This window comes from Equus caballus, chromosome 10, assembly GCF_041296265.1.
Source record: "Equus caballus isolate H_3958 breed thoroughbred chromosome 10, TB-T2T, whole genome shotgun sequence".
Lineage (NCBI taxonomy): Eukaryota > Metazoa > Chordata > Mammalia > Perissodactyla > Equidae > Equus > Equus caballus.
Window position 1 is genome coordinate 6,436,640 of NC_091693.1, and position 17,745 is coordinate 6,454,384.

At 59.9% G+C, this 17,745-nt stretch overlaps 2 protein-coding genes across 4 annotated transcripts; both read left to right on the forward strand.

Moving 5' to 3' along the window:
• The first annotated feature begins 261 nt into the window (after positions 1-261).
• Positions 262-10,030, forward strand: USF2 (upstream transcription factor 2, c-fos interacting). 3 transcript variants are annotated; one of them, XM_023649549.2, is made up of 10 exons: positions 262-806; positions 1,072-1,118; positions 1,219-1,337; positions 1,468-1,668; positions 2,093-2,243; positions 2,353-2,440; positions 2,740-2,798; positions 8,918-9,012; positions 9,175-9,303; positions 9,392-10,030. In XM_023649549.2, exons 1-10 carry the CDS (start codon positions 745-747, stop codon positions 9,479-9,481), a joined length of 1,041 nt encoding a protein of 346 aa, XP_023505317.1. In that variant the 5' UTR covers positions 262-744; the 3' UTR covers positions 9,482-10,030. The 3 variants fall into 3 exon arrangements, with proteins under 3 accessions (XP_023505317.1, XP_023505319.1, XP_070078986.1); XM_070222885.1 differs by having other exon boundaries at positions 602-806; positions 1,437-1,668; XM_023649551.2 differs by lacking the exon at positions 1,468-1,668 and having other exon boundaries at positions 587-806.
• A 2,233-nt stretch (positions 10,031-12,263) lies between these two features.
• On the forward strand, positions 12,264-13,787 carry HAMP (hepcidin antimicrobial peptide). The gene is made up of 3 exons (NM_001168327.2): positions 12,264-12,386; positions 13,393-13,461; positions 13,570-13,787. Exons 1-3 carry the CDS (start codon positions 12,300-12,302, stop codon positions 13,672-13,674), a joined length of 261 nt encoding a protein of 86 aa, NP_001161799.1. The 5' UTR covers positions 12,264-12,299; the 3' UTR covers positions 13,675-13,787.
• The last annotated feature ends 3,958 nt before the right edge of the window (positions 13,788-17,745 follow it).

Sequence of the window (17,745 nt, forward strand, 5' to 3'; positions counted from 1 at the left end):
GCCCCGGCGTGCCGTCCGGGCCGTCCGCCTGGGCCGCCCGCGGGTGGGCGCCGGGCAGCCGCGGAGACGGTGGCGGCGACCTCGCGCCCCGCCGCGCCCCGGGCCGCGCGCGCCCGCTCGCCAGCGGAGACAGCGCGCGCGCTCCCCGGGGGCTGCCCTCCCCCCGCGCGCGTCGGGCCCGGGCTCGCGCCGCCGCCGCCGCGCGCGCGCAGCTCAAGTAAAGGAGGAAAAAAAGGGGGGAAAAAATAGAAAGCGGCGGCGGCTGCAGCAGCGATCCGCCGCCGGACGGGGCCAGCCGGGCGGCGGGCTCGCGGGCCGGTGACCCAGGGCGAGGCGGCGGCCGTCCAGGCCGGGCCGGGTTACCAAAAAGTCGCGGCGGCGGCGGCGGCGGCGCAGGGAAGGAGGCCCGAGGGCCGCGTGCAGCGGGCGGGGGGCGGCCGCGCTGCGGCCCGGAGCCCGGAGCCGCCGGGAGCCGGCGGGCGGGCGGGCGGAGGCGGCGGCGGCGGCTGCAGGAGCGGCGGCGGCGGCAGCGGCGGCGGCATCTCCTCCTCACATGACCCCACTGTTTGTCCCCGTGATCAGCGCGAGCGGCTCCCGTGTCTCCTCCGTCCCCTCCTGCCGCGCGGCGTGAGCGCCGGGCTCGGGGCCCCCCCGGCCGCCCGCCCCCTCCCCTCCCCTCCCTCCCCTCCCTCCCTCCCCTCCCCTCCCCCCCGGGCCCCGCGCCCCCCCCGCCCCCACCCCCCCATGGACATGCTGGACCCGGGTCTGGATCCCGCTGCCTCGGCCACCCCTGCTGCCGCCGCCAGGTAAGGGCGCCGGCCCGCCGCGCCCCCGCGCGCCCTGGCCCCGGCCTTTCGGCCTGGCGGCCGGGCCGCCATGATCCCGAGCGGCCGCCGGGCCTGGCTCAAAATGGAGGCCGAGAGGGAGGGGGGCCCGGCGCGTGGCGCCCCCGGCCCCGGGTCCCGGGGTGCCGCAGCCCAGGCCGGGCCGGGCGGACGGGGGCCGTGCACCGGGGCGGAGGGGCGGGGGCGCGGGGCCGCTGACCCCCTCCTCTCCGCGTCCTCCCGGCAGTCACGACAAGGGACCCGAGGCAGAGGAGGGCGTCGAGCTGCAGGAAGGTGAGTGCTCGCGGGTCCGCCGCGCCCCGGCCTGCGCCCGGGGGCCGGGGGCGCCCCGCCCGCGCCCCCGCTGACCATGCCCCTACCCCGCCGGCTGCAGGCGGGGACGGCCCGGGGGCGGAGGAGCAGACGGCGGTGGCCATCGCCAGCGTCCAGCAGGCGGCGTTCGGCGACCACAACATCCAGTACCAGTTCCGCACAGAGAATAATGGAGGACAGGTGAGGCCGCGGGCCGGAGCCGGCGGCGAGCGCGGGGCCGAGCGAGGGGCGGCGGGCGGGCTGGGAGGGGCGCGGACCCGGCCCCTGCCTGGGCCCCAGCGCGGTCTCGCTGCTCTGCCGCCCCCTGCAGGTGACATACCGCGTAGTCCAGGTGACTGATGGTCAGCTGGACGGCCAGGGCGACACAGCAGGCGCCGTCAGTGTGGTGTCTACGGCTGCTTTCGCGGGGGGGCAGCAGGCTGTGACCCAGGTGGGTGTGGATGGGGCAGCCCAGCGCCCTGGCCCCGCTGCTGCCTCTGTGCCCCCAGGTCCCGCAGCGCCCTTCCCACTGGTAGGTGCCCAGCAACTCCTGGGGGGATGGAGAGGGGTCACTGACTTTGCTCTTGGGGATCCCCAGGCGATGGGTCAGGCGGGACGCGGATGCTGCCTTCAGGCCCTCAGGCCGTGTGGGTCAGATCCCTGCTTTGCGCGGTGAAACTTGGGGCAAGATTTTTGGAATGTCATTTTTGTTTCTGTAAAGTGGGGATGACAGTAACAGGAAATCTCTTAAACGTAGAAGTGGATCAGGTCGCTAAGTGGTTGCTGAGTATCTTCCCAGTTCCAGGGCTATGTGAGACACAGGGCAGAGTGGCACATACAGAGGGGGTCGCCACCCGCCGTAGAGAATGCAATAGATGTCATCCAGGGCAGCAATGGGTGGATGGGTTGGGGTGCAGAGATGGCTGAGGATGGCCTCTGTGTCCTCCTCCTGCCAGGCTGTGATCCAGAATCCTTTCAGCAATGGCGGCAGCCCCGCCGCTGAGGCTGTCAGTGGGGAGGCACGATTTGCCTATTTCCCTGCGTCCAGTGTGGGGGATACCACGGCTGTGTCAGTACAGACCACAGACCAGAGCTTGCAGGCCGGAGGTAACAGGAGGGGGAGGCAGGGGACACAACAGGCCTCGCAGGCGGGGAAGCCCACAGCCAGTTCCAACTGCGCCCCTAGTTTCGGCACTGACCCCTGCTCTGCCTGTAGGCCAGTTCTACGTCATGATGACGCCCCAGGATGTGCTTCAGACAGGAACGCAGAGGACGATCGCACCCCGGACACACCCCTACTCCCCGTACGTGCAGGAGACCTGCTCTCAGGATCAGGGGACACTGGGAGGGCCTGCACAGAGGACGTGCAGGGGCTACAGGAAGGGGAGGTTTTCTGGAAGCAGAGCCAAGCAGTTGAGCACACAGCAGGCAGTCGGTGTATTTTTTCGTCTGTTTCTGCTTGTCTGGTGTTAATAGTATTTTCATTTCTGTTCTTCTGCATATGGATTTATCTGACAAAGATAATTTTCAGGTCTGATTCCTTAGTAAACGTTTGGGCAGACGAGACCCAAGATAACACGTGCTCATTTTTTCCCACTTCCAGGAAAATTGATGGAACCAGAACACCACGGGATGAAAGAAGGAGAGCTCAGCACAACGAGGGTAAGGTCAAGGCAGAGCTCCTGGGTCCACAGGCACAGCCAGGCCTGGGGCTCGGAGTCACAGATCACCAAGCGTGCTGCAGGCCATGAGAGGTGTTTGTTGAATGCTAGAAAAGTAGAAACGGGTCAGGGGAAGTTCATTATCAGGAACACATGGGCAGGAGGTGTGATCCGGGGTGTGTCTTGTCATCCTGGCTGGTGATTTTGAGTTAGTGGCCACCATCTAAATGGTAAATTTCATATTCAGTGGGTTTTCTCTACTTCTTGAAGAATTGGGTTGATCTGGCTCACATGGACCCGCGTTTCCGTGTGGCAGCTGTTGTGCTCGATTCCCTCCTTCTCTGGCCGCCTGGCTTGCAGAAGTTGCTCTGGTCTGATAGGGAGCCCCTATGGGGCTGAACTGCAGGTGGCTGTGCCCTGGCTGATGCTGGAGTATCCTGCCCTTCCCAGAAACACCGCCTCCCAGCCTAAGGTGCTCTTGGCTCTCCGTGCTGTTCCCTAGTGCTGTCGCCCACCCCACCCCCACCCCCCCAACCCCTGCCCCCAGTGAGTAGCCACTGCAGTGGGCATAGCAGCATGCGAGTCTGGAGGAATACTTACACACCTTTTCAGGAGATATTTCCTGAAGGTGGACTCCGGGCTGGGCAGCTTGTGTCCTGTGCCAGGTGTGGGGCCTGGTCCCGTGTGTCAAGGAGGCTGGTGTCTGGCTCGGCCCTGACCGGGGGATCAGATGACACTTCCCCAGGGAGGTGGCCTTTGGGAGTGCCTGTCGGGCAGAATGGAGCACAGGCTGCAGAGTGGAGTGGAGTGGAGTTACTTCAAGGAGCTGGTGTGGTAGTGGCAGAAGTTCCACGTGCAGTGCTTTGGAGGGGAGCCAGGAGGCCAAGGAAGGCCTGGAGTGTCAACTGAGGCCCCAGCGTCCTGAGGTGTTTGGTGGGGCGGGCCTGTGCAGCCTCCTGTGACCTAGCAGCTCCCTGAGCTCAGGCGTTCGTTCAGCACGTTCCTGCTGGCCCAGCACCTGGGCCAGGCCCTCGGGTGCAGCGAGATCTTGGTGCTCAGTGTTCGTTCTGGCGGCAGAGACAGAAATCACACAAAGCTATATTGGTGACGTCAGGTGGTGTCACAGGGAGGAAGCAGCTCAGGCCGTGTAGGTTAAGGAGACACATGGCGGCAGGGTGCTCCATGGGCTGAGGCCTGAATGGGCCAGCCCAGTGTCTGGGGCAGAGTCCCAGACAGAGGGACAAGCAAGGCCCACAGCAGGCCTTGAAGCAGAGCAGAATTCAGGAAAGGGCAGAGGAAGTTGGCGGGGTTGCGGGAGGGCTGCCCAGCGCTGGATCACACGGGGCCTCGCAGGAGGCCCTTCCAGCATCCCTGCTCCTGGGTTTTTAGGCCATTTTGTGGGGCAGCCAGCAGAGGGGCTTGTGTGCAGAGGCTGGATGGTAAGGCTGGGACACCAGAGGCTGGGAAGGTCAGAGGTGACCGTGGATGTTGGGCCAGAGATAGGACTCGGAGTGGGAGGGCTGCGGGAGAAGAGCCCAAGGCTGCAAATTGGGGTATTGTGATGAGGTCAGGGGGGTTTGAAGGGCGGGGTGTGTCCGAGCCTTGTGGGTTTGCGGGGCTGTGGTCGGCTTCCCAGGCAGGGCGACCTGAGGCTGGCTCTGTCTCTGCACCTGTTTGGTCCTTTGGATCCGTGTTGGCCTGACGACCGCTGAGGCTCATGGCGAGGCTTCAGTGAGCTGAGGTGTCTGAGCTGCCAGCGGTGTGGCGGGCCAGCCACTGTGACTGCAGTAAACCACACGGGGGTCCCGCCCAGCCTCCCACCCGCTCTCTCTCTGCCTCTCGCTGGACTCATCCACCCGAGACAGTCTTGATCTTCGCATCCTGCCGAGAGCAGTCTTCCTCGTGACCTTGCCCCCACCCCACCCTCCCTCCTAACCTGCAGTGTGTGACCCACCCTCTGCCCAGCCCTCCTGTTCCCTGGGCAGTCTGGCTCACTTCTCTGCCGAAAAGTCTCCGTTTAAGGTCACCCGTGACGACCTCATTGCCAAATCCGCTGGCTTCTTTCCCTGTGTGTGCTCCAAGCATCTGACCCTGCCTGTTCCTCCTTTCGGGAATGTTCCTTCTGCCCTCCCCACTCTGATTCTGCTTCCCGGCCTGCTCCTCGGGGCCCCGGGGAGCTTGTTAACGCTCAGGGTCTCCGGGGCCATCCTCAGAGGTTCTGAGTGGGCAGGTCAGGGAGGCCCAGGTGTCTGTAGTTCAGCAAGTTCCCCAAGTTCTTCACAGTGGGCAGAGCTGGGGAGCCGCTTCGCCTGTTGGTGTTTCGTAGGGTCTGGTCCCCTGTTCCGTCGGCCTCAGGAGAGTCAAACGTAAGGCCCAGGGGTGGTCAGTATCCCCAAACCCTGTCCGCAGCTGTAGTGTTCGTCATCCTCTGGGTCTGTTGGCTTTCTCCAGAAGAAAGCCTGTGACTCTGAGAAGGTGGGCACTGTCACACGCTGTCTGCCCGGGCTTCTCCCGCACCCTGAGTGCCACCAGCGTGCAAAGCTGCGCTTCTGTTCCGTGCTCCTCTCTTGAACATCAGGCCCGTATTTTGAACTGCCCATTCTGAATCTCCATTTCTGGGTGTCCTTGAGATATCTGAAACTCAGCCTGTCCAAGCAGGAGCTGCTGTCCCCCGCCGCCAAGGTTTCCGTGCAGCGTTTCTCTTTTCAGAGCAGCGGAGGCGCCCCTGCCACAGTTACCCAAGCCGGAGACGAAGGCCAGGGCGCCGTCGACTGCCATCTTCTCCTTCCGTCACACCCGCAAGCCCTGAGACTCTGTGCCCAAGTGGACTTGTCAGCTTCTTGTTCCTCCTTTTCCCCCTTTCCCACACTTTCTTGGTACCACAGGAGCCCATCTCTGGGTCACAAACTCGGGGGCCTGAGGGAGTGAGGACACTTGGTTGTCAGAAGGGGCACACGGGGCCCCACGGTGAAGGGGGCCCCCGAGTCCCGCTGGAGGGCAGCCTTGCAGCGCCAGCTCCGTGCTGCCAGGTCAGAACTGGGGCCGCTGTTGCCAGAACCTCGAGAAACCGGAAATCCAGATCTTCATGTGAAATCTGATTTTTCAGTGCCGGATGGAATTGCTTTTCCTGTTTCATTAGTTTCCACTCTTAATGTTACTTTCATACCTTCTACTTTGGGTTTAATTTTCTGGGTTTTTTTCCCTAGTTTTTTAAGATGATTTTGAACCTTTCTTTTTTCCTAACACAAGCCTTTCTAGTCACAAATTTCGCGCTGAGGCTGCATTACCTACGTCCCATTTGGATGGGTTTTCCCAATTGTCCTTGTGATTTCTTCTTTGGCTCATGGGTTATTTAAAAGTGTGTTGCGTAACTTCCAAACATTTGTGGGTTTTCTGGATATCCTTTTGTTATTGACTTTTAATTTAGTTCTGTTGTGATCAGAAGCATACTCTCTATAGTTTCAGTTCCTTGAAATTTACTGAATTTAATTTAGTTTACGGGCCCAAATACCGTCTGTCTCGGTGTCAGTTTCCGTGGGCCCTGGAACAGCACACGTGTCTGCTGCCGCTGCGTGTGCCGTGTCCCTCCGCGTCAGCGAGGTCGATTTGGCTGACGGCATTCTGGTTTCTCTCCTGATTTTTTGTCTCCTTGTTGTATCAGCTACTGAGAGAGGAGTGTTGATGTCTCCAACCGCATTTGTGGCTTTGTCCATTTCTCCCTTCGGTCCTGGCAGATTTGGCTTCTAAATTGTGTTTTGATGTCACGTGGGTGTAACTGAAGCACTTCTGTGAAATGGACGTGGCCTTGGTCCTAGCTGGTCGTCTATTTCAAATGTACCGACGTGGTCTTCCCAGCCCTGGGCCTGAACCTCGCAGCTGCTCAGTGAAAGGCCCAGGCTCAGGGCCGGCACCCTGGGGGCAGAGACGAGGTCTAGACTCGCTGGCAGGGCAGTCAGGGCCTTCACAGCCTCTTTTGCCACTGCGCTCCTCTCTCCCCCTAGAATTTCTGGGGTCTTGCCACCTGTCTGCCCAGTGCCCCTCCCCTCGGACACCAGCCCCATGTTTCCTTCGTAAGTCTTTCTCTGAAGATAGACCCAGCCCGCTTCCATACAGAGGTCAGCACTCCGCCCTGGCCTTCCCCAGGCGCCTGGCACCATCATCAGGGGCCATATATCCTTTGGTGTCAGTGTGCCCTGTTCATGTGCCTGTCACAGTGGTGCCAGCAGGACTGACGAGCCCACCGTGGACTCTGGCCTTCTGGGGTGCCCAGCACACAGTAGAGCAGGCAGTACGTTTTTACAAAGTAAATGTAAACTGGAGCTGCACCACACACCCGCCCCCGTCCCCTGGTGGTTGGGAATGAGGAATATGCATGAGTTGCAGCTGTGATGGAGCCCAGGCAGTGTAGGGCTGCCGAGCGGGGAGAAGGACACCAGGGAGCCCCGTGCCGTCAGGTTCCTCAGGTCAATCCTTGGGGGTGGAGCATGCGGCCGAGGGACACAGTGGGCCATGCCGCCAGGCCTGCGCTGGACTCTTAGCTCTGCTGCTGCTTGTGGCCACAGAGTTCCCAAAGGTCATAAGACGTGGCTGTCCTCACTGGGAGGGTTCAGCTCACCCCTACAGCGATGGGGCCCAGGTTTGGGCAAGAGAGGAGAGCGAGGACGAGAGAGGGGACCAGGGAGGAGGAGAGTGCGCGTAGGAGGGTGTTGTCACCCAGGGCCCAGTGGGGGCCCTTGGAGGTGGAGAAGGGGTGGTCAGCAATGAATAGACAAAACCAGGTGCCGAGAGAAGGCAGTGGCACGTGCCTGGTAGTGGCCAGCTGCATTCCTTAAAGGAACAGCGGGGTCCAGGGGGATGCTGGCCTCACAGGACCGGAGGGGTGGGGTGTGCTTCTGGCCCACTCTCCTTTCTCACTCTCACTTGGAGCCTTCCCCCGTCTCCCAGCAGTGCCGCCCAACCCTGGGAAAAGACTGCTTTGCCCTCCTTTCCAAATCCCACCACACACCCAGGCCCCTGTCTTCCACTGACACCGCCTGCATTTGTCTGCGCACTGTCCTGGAAGGGGGATGAGGGTGTGGGGTGAGAGCTGGGGGTGACTGGGCTTTCCTGGGCGTTCCCACCAGTGCCTGGGACTCTGCCTGGCTGGGCAGGGAGGGCTGGGACGGTTTCGCTTCAGGGGGCCCCCAGCCAGGGTCTCAGCTCTGGTGCCCGCAGACCCCAGGCAGCTGTCATGAGGTCGTGATGTGAGCCAGATGAGGCGCCAGAGAGAAGACACATGCCCTGTCTGAAGGGGGCAGTGGCCACTCAGCTCAGCTGACAGTGAGATTATGGCGTTTTAGGAAATGAAGTCACAAATCTGGATTTTTCAAGTAAAATCTTCCATTAGTTTGCCATGCTGGCATTCTAGGTGGGGTTCATGCTGTTCCTGCGTGCCCCAGTACCCGGGTGGGCCAGGCCCCTGAGAGCCACGTGCGCCAGCCGGGGGAGCTGGGACTGGCTGCTGGGCCTGGAGAAGGGTTTGCAGGGGTGAGCCACTGTCACACTGATCTTAAAGATGAAGAGGAGAGCAGAATCCAGGGCCAGGGCTCTGGGGAGACACGAGGACTGTGGAGAGTCACATGCGGGGCCTGTGGGGACCAGGGAGGGGCACCCGGGGCCTGTGTAGAGGGGCCTCTGGCCTGTCCCTGCTTCCCAGGAACTCATGCCCACTGAAGCTACAACTCCAGTTTTCAGAAGATGCCAATTATTATGTGAAATTGCCTGATTTTTAAGTTTTATTTATTTAAAGTTTTATTATTGTTTTATTTATTTATTTTTAATCTCAGATTTTTAAAAATATGCTGGGTGGATAAACAAAATGAACCCAGTCCCCAGATTCTGCTCTCGGGGTGTGTGGCCCTCGAGGGTGAGGATTTCTTTGTTCCTCTTGAGAAGCGGTGCGAAGCAGGCATGGAGGCAGCTGCCTGTGCTTGGTCTGCGCTTGCCGGCACTGTGACCTGGGCAAGGCCCGCGCTGTGCCTCAGCGACCGTGGGTCTCACCTTCTCCCTCGGGATGTTCATGGCCCGGGTGCCCAGAAAGGGATGTGAACCCAGCCGTCTTTATCCCTGTTGTTCCTACAGTGGAGCGGAGGCGGAGGGACAAGATCAACAACTGGATCGTCCAGCTTTCAAAAATCATTCCAGATTGTAACGCAGACAATAGCAAGACGGGAGCGGTGAGTGCCCCTGGCCCCCCTGGCCCTCAGTGCTGCCCAGGGCCCAGTCCCCCAGCCCCGTCCAGAAAGGCTGCCTGACGGCTGGGCGCAGGCAGTGTCTTGGGCTGAGCCAGCGGGCAGGGGCCAGCGGGCAGTGCTGGCTCATGCTCTGCCCACCCCCAGAGCAAAGGAGGGATCCTGTCGAAGGCCTGCGACTACATCCGCGAGCTGCGCCAGACCAACCAGCGCATGCAGGAGACCTTCAAGGAGGCCGAGCGGCTGCAGATGGACAATGAGCTCCTGAGGCAGCAGGTGGGTGCCAGGACCAGGAGCTGGGGGACCCAGGAGCCCCCAGGGGCGGCGAGCCAGCCCCTGCTCCTTGTCCCTGTCGTGCCTGCAGATCGAGGAGCTGAAGAATGAAAACGCCGTGCTCCGTGCCCAGCTGCAGCAGCACAACCTGGAGATGGTGGGCGACAGCACGCGGCAGTGACGCCCGCCCGCCGTGCTGCCGGCCCCGGCTGTCCCCTTCCCCAGCCCTTAGCACAGAGAGGGACACATGCCCCTCCCCCAGCTGCGTTTTTTTATAGTAGATTTTTAACAAAAACGGGGAGAAATCATGCATTTCTGTGGATAAGCGCGCACCGCTCTCCTCGACGTGGAAATGAGATCCTCCCTGCCCCGTCTGTCTCCTCCCCTCTTCTGGCCCCACCAAGCCCGAGCCCCGTACTTCTAGCGGCTCCCCTGGAGGCGAGGGAGGAGGCGAGCCCTGCCGCATCCCGCTGCCTCCCCGATCTCTGGAGCTACTGAGACAGGGTGCTTACGGGAAGGGAGGGAGCCTGTGGGGGGCCATCCCTGGGGCCTAGGCCTAAGCAGGGGGGCCACGTCCCACCCCACCTCTTGTTTCTGGATCCCTGCTCCCCTTTGGGTGTGTGTGTGTGTGTTTTAATTTTCTTTATGGAAAAATGGACAAAAAAAATAGAGAGAGAGAGAGAGAGGTATTTAACTGCAATAAACTGGCCCCATGTGGCCCCGCCTTGTCCTTCTGTGTATCTGTTGATCTCAGGTGTTGGGAGGGGGCCCGGGGTCTGGGCAGGGCCCCAGCTGTGGTGTCCGTGGCTGTGTCCCAGCCCTGTGGCCCTGCATCACTGGTGTCCAGTCTGGTTGGATGGGTGGAGGAGTAAAGGAGGGAATATCCTCTTGGAGGCCCCAGGTGTGCATATTGGTGTGGGGGGAGGGGAGCCGGGGTCAGGGACATGTCCCATGTTTTTGGAGGAGAGGCTGGGGTCTCCCATGTCACCAGTTCTTCAAAACAGAACTGGCTCCTGGCCGTATGCTTTGGGGTTGCAGCCCTCCCCTCTACAGCAGCCAATGGTGGGCCTGGCCTTGAGCCCCCCACCCCCAGGAAGGGCAGATGGCCAGGCGGCCAGGCTTGGCCCGTCAGCCTGTCGCCTTGCACCGCAGCTCTGGCGCCTGTGCTGTGACCCCTGCCCCTGGCTGATGATGAAACCTGGCCTGAGCCGAGATGCAGTGGTGCCTGGCAGTGCTGGGGGATGCTGTGGCGTCTCCTGGGCCCAGCGTGCAGCACTTCCTGCAGGTCACCTCCTCCCGCAGCCCTGTGCAGCTCCCTCCGCTCCCAGGGTCCAGGCCTGCTGGGCCGGCCACCCTGCGGAGCTCTCCACCTTGCCCCACCCCAGATGCCCCCAGCTGGGCTCTTCTCTCTGAGAGCCCTGTCTCCTTTTCCCGGCCCTTCCTCTGTAGCCATCTCTGAATGAGGGAGTGTGTGGCAGGTGGAGCTGCGTTGGACGAAATGGGGAGGCAGGTGCCAGGGGACACCCCGCCTTGTGGTTTTGAGTGGGTCCTGGCAGCGGTTCCAGGCCGGGAAGAAGTGTCCATTCCTCAGCAGCGTCATCCCCAGGCTCCAGTGATGGGTTGACACTGGATGGCCCTAGAGTGAGTCAGGGCAGCGAAATGGCCAGAGGCCCCTCTCTGGAGTCAAGGTGGGTGCTTCCTCTGGGCTGTGTGCACCCTAAGATGCTTCGGGAAGTGGACAGGAATGAGGCTGCCACAGTCAGGCAGCTGGGGTTCATCTCCTCATCGAGTGGTGTCCTGGGAAACCTCTCCAAGAAAAAGAGCCCTGGTTTGTGGTGTTGGCCCATGTCTGTGGCGTGAATACTCCCACCACTGCTGGTTCCAAGGTACCAACACAAGGCTGCTGGATGTGGAGTTGGGGGTGAGCTGTGCACGGTGAGCTCCGCTGAGCCAAGAAGAGCCAGCTCCAGCACACCCCACTGTGCCCTCCCGTGTCTCGGGGAGGCGGGAAGCCTGGTGACGAGAGCACAGGCCGCAGAGTCGGGCTGCCAAGGCTGGAATCCCAGCTCTGCCTCTGGCTGAGCGAGCTTGGGCAGTGCCCCGATCTCTGCCTTTGGTCCCCCTGTAAAGTGAAGAAAACGAGTCTCCGGGGTGGGCGGGGTGGGTTCCGAAGAGGGGCAGGGTCTGGGAAGCCAGGCCTCGGGTCGGTGGCTGAGAAGGCAGTGATGGACCCCGGACCCAGAGCAGATCCCTGCAGGCCACAGCCGCTCAGACGAGGGGCGGCCCAGGCTGAATTAGTGCAAAGTGAGTCACAACATCTGCTGGCAGCCAAGACGCAGCCGTCAGATGTCAGCAGGACTGCTCCTGCCATCTTGTACGGTCCAGAGTTCACAGGAGCGTTTTCCAGATACAGGGCCACATCTGATACTCAGGTTCTGGTCCTTAGAAAACATCCCACATGTGCCAACACCAACTCCTGCGTCTGGCTGCTGGTGTCCCCCCCAGAACCTACGCACGTGCGACAAGAACCTGAAGCAGTGGGAATTGTGCCAGGCACCCCTGAGGGCCCAGTGAGTGACAGCCACCCTCCACATGAATGGGGACGTCAGGGACAGGTGGGGAATTGCTCCTGCTCATGGACCTGTTCAGCTTCTGCAGCCAAAGGGGGAGTCTTTCTGGGAACAACAGGGTGATGTCAGGTTGGGGAAAGTTTCTCAGGTGGCTGGCAGAGGCGTGTGTCTGCAGCCCCGTCTGCCCCACCCCCTGGACACACCTCTGCTGGCTGAGGGTGACACAACCCTGTTCCCTGTCTCTCTGTTCCCGCTTATCTCTCCCGTCTTTTCGGCGCCACCACCTTCTTGGAAATGAGTTAGGGCAAAGGGGAGGGGGCTTACTACCCCCACCTCCCCCAGTAGGCAGCATAAAAGCAACAGAAACCAGGCCCCAGACACCAGCGCAAGTCCTGGACGCCAAAGCAGGACAGCCAGACGGACGACACTATGGCTCTGAACACGAACATCCGGGCTGCCTGCCTCCTGCTCCTTCTCCTGGCCAGCCTGACCAGTGGCTCGGTTCTTCCACACCAGGTGAGAGCCCGTGGGGTCTGGCACAGCAGGGTGGCCAGGACCGGAGAGCCAGGACCCGGGAGGGGACTGCTGACGGCAGCCGGGAGCCCTCCGCACTGCACAGAGCTCAGCGCAGGGAAAGCGGGACCAGGTGGCTGCTTAAAGTACAGAGATGGGGTCCCGAGGGGCAGAGACTGGGGGCCCCGCTCTAACGCCACAGCTATTTATGGAGTACCTCCTCTGAAGTCCTAGTCCAGACGGTGGGGATCAAGCTGTGAACAAGGTAGATGAGAGAAGAATTTTGCTCTCATGGAGCTTACATCCTGGTCAGGGAATTAGTCAATGAACAATTAAAGCATAAATAAGATAACTGTGTTGAGTAAATGCCGTTCAGGAATAACATAAAAGATGGTGGTGGAGCGCCCACGGTGGGGGGCGGCTTTAGCTGGGATCAGGGCTGGTGGTCACGCAGGAGAGTCCTGTTAGAGAATGCTCTGTGCCCTATGACCTGGAGGAGAAGAGAAGAGGACAAGCGAAGCCCGAGGCGACGGTGAGCAGGGCATTATCGAGGACCAGGGTTTAGTGGGTGAAGCCGATGAACTTGGAGATGAGAGGGAGGGGGTCACACCACGTCCCATGGGCAGCTGAGCAAAAACTGGTTTTCCTCCACAGCTGGGGAGCCCTGCAGGGTTTTCAAATGGAGAAAGCCACGATGGGGCTGACGAGGCGTAGGGAACGGATTCTAAGGGGCGAGACGCAGGGGGACTTGTCACGGACGGGCACTGGCATCCAGGCCAGGGAGGGTGATGTCCTGAGAAGGAGGGGCAGCTGTGGAGAGAGAAGGAGCCAGATCTAGGGCCATTGTAGGAAGAACTGCCCGTGGGAAGGCGAGAAAGGCCAGGAAGCCAGCCCCTCCTAGGACTCCCCCCGAGCCACGGGCGCCAGCCGCTCGGGGAGGAGCTGGGGTGGGGGCAAGTCTGAGGGCTCTGCCGGGCCCCTGCCATCTGCGTATTCTTCTGCTTTCCAGACAAGGCAGCTCGCAGACCTCCAGACCCAGGACGCAGCTGGAATGGCTGGAGCAGCGGCCGGCTTGATGGTGAGAGCACCTGAGCCTTCTGAACCCCCCTGCCCATCCCTGTGCCCAGGCCCGCTCGCTCTCCCTCCTTCCACAGCCCAGCCCGCTCACTCTCCCTTCTTTCCACAGCCTGGGCTCCACCAGCTAAGGAGGCGAGACACCCACTTCCCCATCTGCACCCTCTGCTGCGGCTGCTGTAACAAACAGAAGTGTGGCTGGTGCTGCAAGACCTGAGCCGTCCCGCCCTGCCCCGGGCCTCCCCTCCCTTCCTTATTTATTCCTGCTGCCTTCCAACGCTCGCTCGGTGAATGGTCTTGGAATAAAATGCTCGTTCTCTCTTGTTTTCCAAACCAGAGTGTCTGTTGCCCTTTCTCCCTGCCAAAGGCCTACGTTCTGTTCTGGCCCCTGCCCTCTGAGGGCCAGTCCCTGGTCGGGTGTGCAGGGTTGGTATGTACAGGGGGCTGCAAGGAAGCCTGGTGAAGGAAATTTGATTTCTATTCATCTTCTTTCCTCACTTCAAAAGACCTATTTCTTTTCTTGGGGCCGGCCCCATGGCCTACTGGTTAAGTTCAGCGTGTTCCACGTCAGCAGCCCAGGTTTGGTTCCCCAGTGCGGACCCACACCACTCACCAGCCATACTGTGGTGGTGACCCACATAGAAAATAGAGGAAGATTGGCATGGATGTTAGCTCAGGGCTAACCTTCCTCAGCAAAACAAAACAAAAAGAAACAAAGAACAAGAAGAAGAAAAAAAAAAAAAAAAAAACCTGGAATTTATGTTGCAACAGCAGGAAATCAAAGTTTAACAAAGTTTCCTCTCCTTGAAGTCTTCTTGAAACAGGAGTAACAAATTCCAATGCCTGGCAAGTGTTCTCCAAGGAAGGTCTGGGGACACCTCCTGGGCTTCCGCAAGTGGAAGCCACTGCAACGTCCCTTGCCTTTTTCTCCTGTGAGCGTGCAGGGGAGTCTTCCAGAGACTGTGACACGTGATGACATCATCACTCTGACGGCCAATGGATCGTGTGCTTGCTTATCTTGTGCTTTACCATTTTCCAAGTTTTCCTTTCTGTTACAATAGGTAACAATAGACACAGCCCACTTAAACAAGAGCTTTTTGGAGTCCTCAGTAATTCTGCAGAGTAGAAGGGGTTCTGGGACCAACAAGGCGGAGAACCACTGACCTTCCAGACGGGGCGGTTAGCGGTGGGGTGGTGGGTGTGCTTCACAGCAGCATCCGCAGCTGTATCTTCTCAGCAAGGACACACTTTGCACATGAGACACACAGAATACTGTCCACCTCCACAAGGAATTTGGCGCCTCCCCTTCTTCTCAAAAGCTATATTCCTCTCAATTTATCCGATTTCCCCCCTTTGGATGAAACAGAGAAACAAGATATATTCCCCTATCTTGTTAGCCTGTAAGAAAACACGAGCATTAGCACGATGATAAAGGGCCTTGGCCATCTGGCCTCCGTGTCATGTGCAGATAGTGAGTGGGGAAGCTGGGGCCCCATCTAGAGGTGGCTGCCAGGCCCAAAGGCAGGCCAAACATGGACGGCTGGAGCTACTTTTCCAGAGAAGGTGCCGATCGTTATTTTATGTGAAATTTCCTGATTTTTAAAATATTGGTAAGTGATTAAAGGAATTCGATTCTTTGAATCAACACTCTGTGAGCCAAGCTACACCCACCTGGGATCTGGGCTCATCCCCCATAAACTTCTACCTTCGGCCCCAGAATCCATGGGGGCTCTCCTCTGGGAGAGCTTCTCCTGGAGGAGACTGAAGTGGGGTCGGGGGAGGCAGATGGAGATCTTGGCCCCCTATTGGCGGCGGGATCTCACAGGCATCTTCTCCTGGCTCTGAAACCCCGCCCCTCATCTGTTAGAGGAGAGAAGCATCTCTCAGGACTCAGCTCCTCTGGCCAGGGCTGTTGAGCTGCTCAGTGTGGCGTGAGTGTGACATAGTTTTGGAAACCATCCAATGGCTCATCAATGTAAAGGGTCAGAATTGACAGGGACGGTGGAGGCCTCTCAGACTCCTCGGTAAATACCTGGGAGGCGGGCAACGTGAGATTCCTAATTACATTTCATGACCCGGAGTGCTCTTCTCTCATCTTAGTGAGTTCTCCAGGTGGTCCTAGAGACAAGAGGCAGAGGGACTCAGACTTCAGATTGCCCCCAGAGTCTGCTGGAGGGTCTGGCAAGATGCAGATGGCTGGAGCTCCCGACGGAGCAGATCTGAGGGGGGCCCTAGAGCCTGCGTTTCTAACAAGCTCCCAGGTGACACTGATGCTGCTGGCCGCCCCAGTCCCACACTTGAGGACTCCTGGTGGGAAGCCGCCAGTGCTGGCTGAGGGTAGCCAGTGCCTCCTGCGTGGTCGGAAGACACAGCAGCTCTGCTTGAGAGCATTAACCAGGCGGGCCTGAGTGCTCGATTCTGCTCCGAGATGAGTTTTGCTTAGTCTGCACAGTGTTTTAGGTAAAATTGGGCTAAGAATTAAGATATTTCCCATAAAAATCTGAACTCCTGCTGTTAGGAGTTGAATGCTGTCCCTCAAAATTTATATGTTGAAGTCTTAACTGCTACGACCTCAGATGGGACCTGGTTTGGAGATAGAGTCTTTCCAGAGATAATCGAGTTAAAATGAGGTCACTGGGGTGGCCCTAATCCAACAGGACTGGTCTCCTTATAAACAGGGGGAATTTGGGCAGAGAGACCTGCATGCAGTGGAATGCCGTGTGAATGTGATGGTGGCCGTCTGGGAGCCAAGAAGAGAGGCCTGGAAAAGATCCCTCCCTCACAGCCCTCAGAAGGACGGACCCCACCAACTTCATGACAGCAGATGTCTAGCCTCCAGCCCTGTGGGGTAATCAATCTGGTTTTTAAGCCACTCAGAGAGCGGTACTTTGTCAGAGTGGCCACCACACCTGCCTGGTCTGGAAGGACGGGGCAGTCTGGCAGCCCTGCAGCCGGGCCCGAGTGTGGCTCCTCGCCTCAGGCCATGTGTGCTTCCCAGTCCTCCTGTGGTCTGGAGCCCCGAGATTCCAGACTCCAGTGAGAGTTGCCAGCACTCTCTGTGGGACGCCCCCGCTGTGCCTCTGCCCCCCGTGACAGCCTTCTGTTCACACATGGAGAGATGGACCTCACGCTGCACAGGCACACGACCTCGAGGCGGCTGGCACTGACGCTGAAGGCTGTGACATACGAGCACCCCAGGATCTCAGTCATGTCCTCCCCTGAAGCCCAGGCACCAGGCCCCCGTCTTCTCTGGGACCCAGGCGTTCAAGCCCCACCCGACTCTCAATGGGCCTTTGTCCCTGGCTGGGAAAGGCACGGGCAGAGTCTGACATCATGAAGCCCGAGGTGGGGGTGGGACTCCCCTCCCCCTTCCTCCAGCCTTCTCTGACTCCTCACTCCCAGGGCTGAGGGATTTCCCCGCCCCTCAACCCTCACCACGCCGGGTTCTCCCTCGGGAGAAAGGACCCTCCCTCCTGCCCCATGCTGTGGCCTGAAGGAGGACAGAAGATGCCCTCAGAACAGCTCATGGTCAAATGACTACTCCCCTTAATTACACCGCCACCAGCTCCCCCCACCACCTTGCAGAGGTTGTGACCAAAGGGAGGGGCTGGGGTTGCAGGAGGGCCACTGTGGAGCACTCTCTGTGCACCAAGCACTATTCCAGAGACCCAGGTGAACAGGACAGACAGACAGGCGGACATGCAGAAAGCCTGCCCTCTGAGATCTCCCACGCTGGTGGACAGCGCAGGTTGGCCAGCCCATGTGCTGAGGACAGGACCAGGCAGCATTTAAATGGAGGGGCTTGGCCTGGAGAGAAGGGCAGGGTGGGCTTCCAGAGGAAGCGACATCCCAGCTGGGAGCCTGTGGCTGCAGTGGTGTGGGAGGTGGGCTGGGGCAGACAAGTGTTCCCAGAGGGAGGAGCGGTGCAAAGACCTCCAGTCAGAAATGCCATGGGGGACCTGAGGAACACACTCAGGCCCCCGCTCTGCGTTTATGACCTAGCCCTGTGCCAGGAGCCATTCAACACGCAAGAGAGGTGGAGAAACGGCAGGCACGGCCTGGCCTCCCGGAGTCATGCTCTCAGGAGAGGAGACAGTCAATGCATAAGGTGGCTGCCCATGGCAAGGAGAGCCTAGAAGAAAACAGACCAGATGCCAGCCCTAAAGGTGACTCAGGGAAGTGACTCTAGAGAGGGTAGAGGTGACACTGAAGCCCAGAGTTGGAAGGTCTTGTCTCCTCCTCCTGCCCACACTGGCCTCTGTGGCCTCTCAGAACTGGAGTTAGACCT

Excerpts from the sequence above, each read along its gene's own strand:
- USF2 (XM_023649549.2), top strand. The coding sequence starts at position 745 with ATGGACATGCTGGACCCGGGTCTGGATCCCGCTGCCTCGGCCACCCCT. Across the intron at positions 2,244-2,352 it reads CCAGAGCTTGCAGGCCGGAG|GCCAGTTCTACGTCATGATG; the intron begins GTAACAGGAGGG and ends CTCTGCCTGTAG. Across the intron at positions 9,304-9,391 it reads ATGAGCTCCTGAGGCAGCAG|ATCGAGGAGCTGAAGAATGA; the intron begins GTGGGTGCCAGG and ends TCGTGCCTGCAG.
- HAMP (NM_001168327.2), top strand. The coding sequence starts at position 12,300 with ATGGCTCTGAACACGAACATCCGGGCTGCCTGCCTCCTGCTCCTTCTC. Across the intron at positions 12,387-13,392 it reads GCTCGGTTCTTCCACACCAG|ACAAGGCAGCTCGCAGACCT; the intron begins GTGAGAGCCCGT and ends TCTGCTTTCCAG. Across the intron at positions 13,462-13,569 it reads GAGCAGCGGCCGGCTTGATG|CCTGGGCTCCACCAGCTAAG; the intron begins GTGAGAGCACCT and ends TTCTTTCCACAG.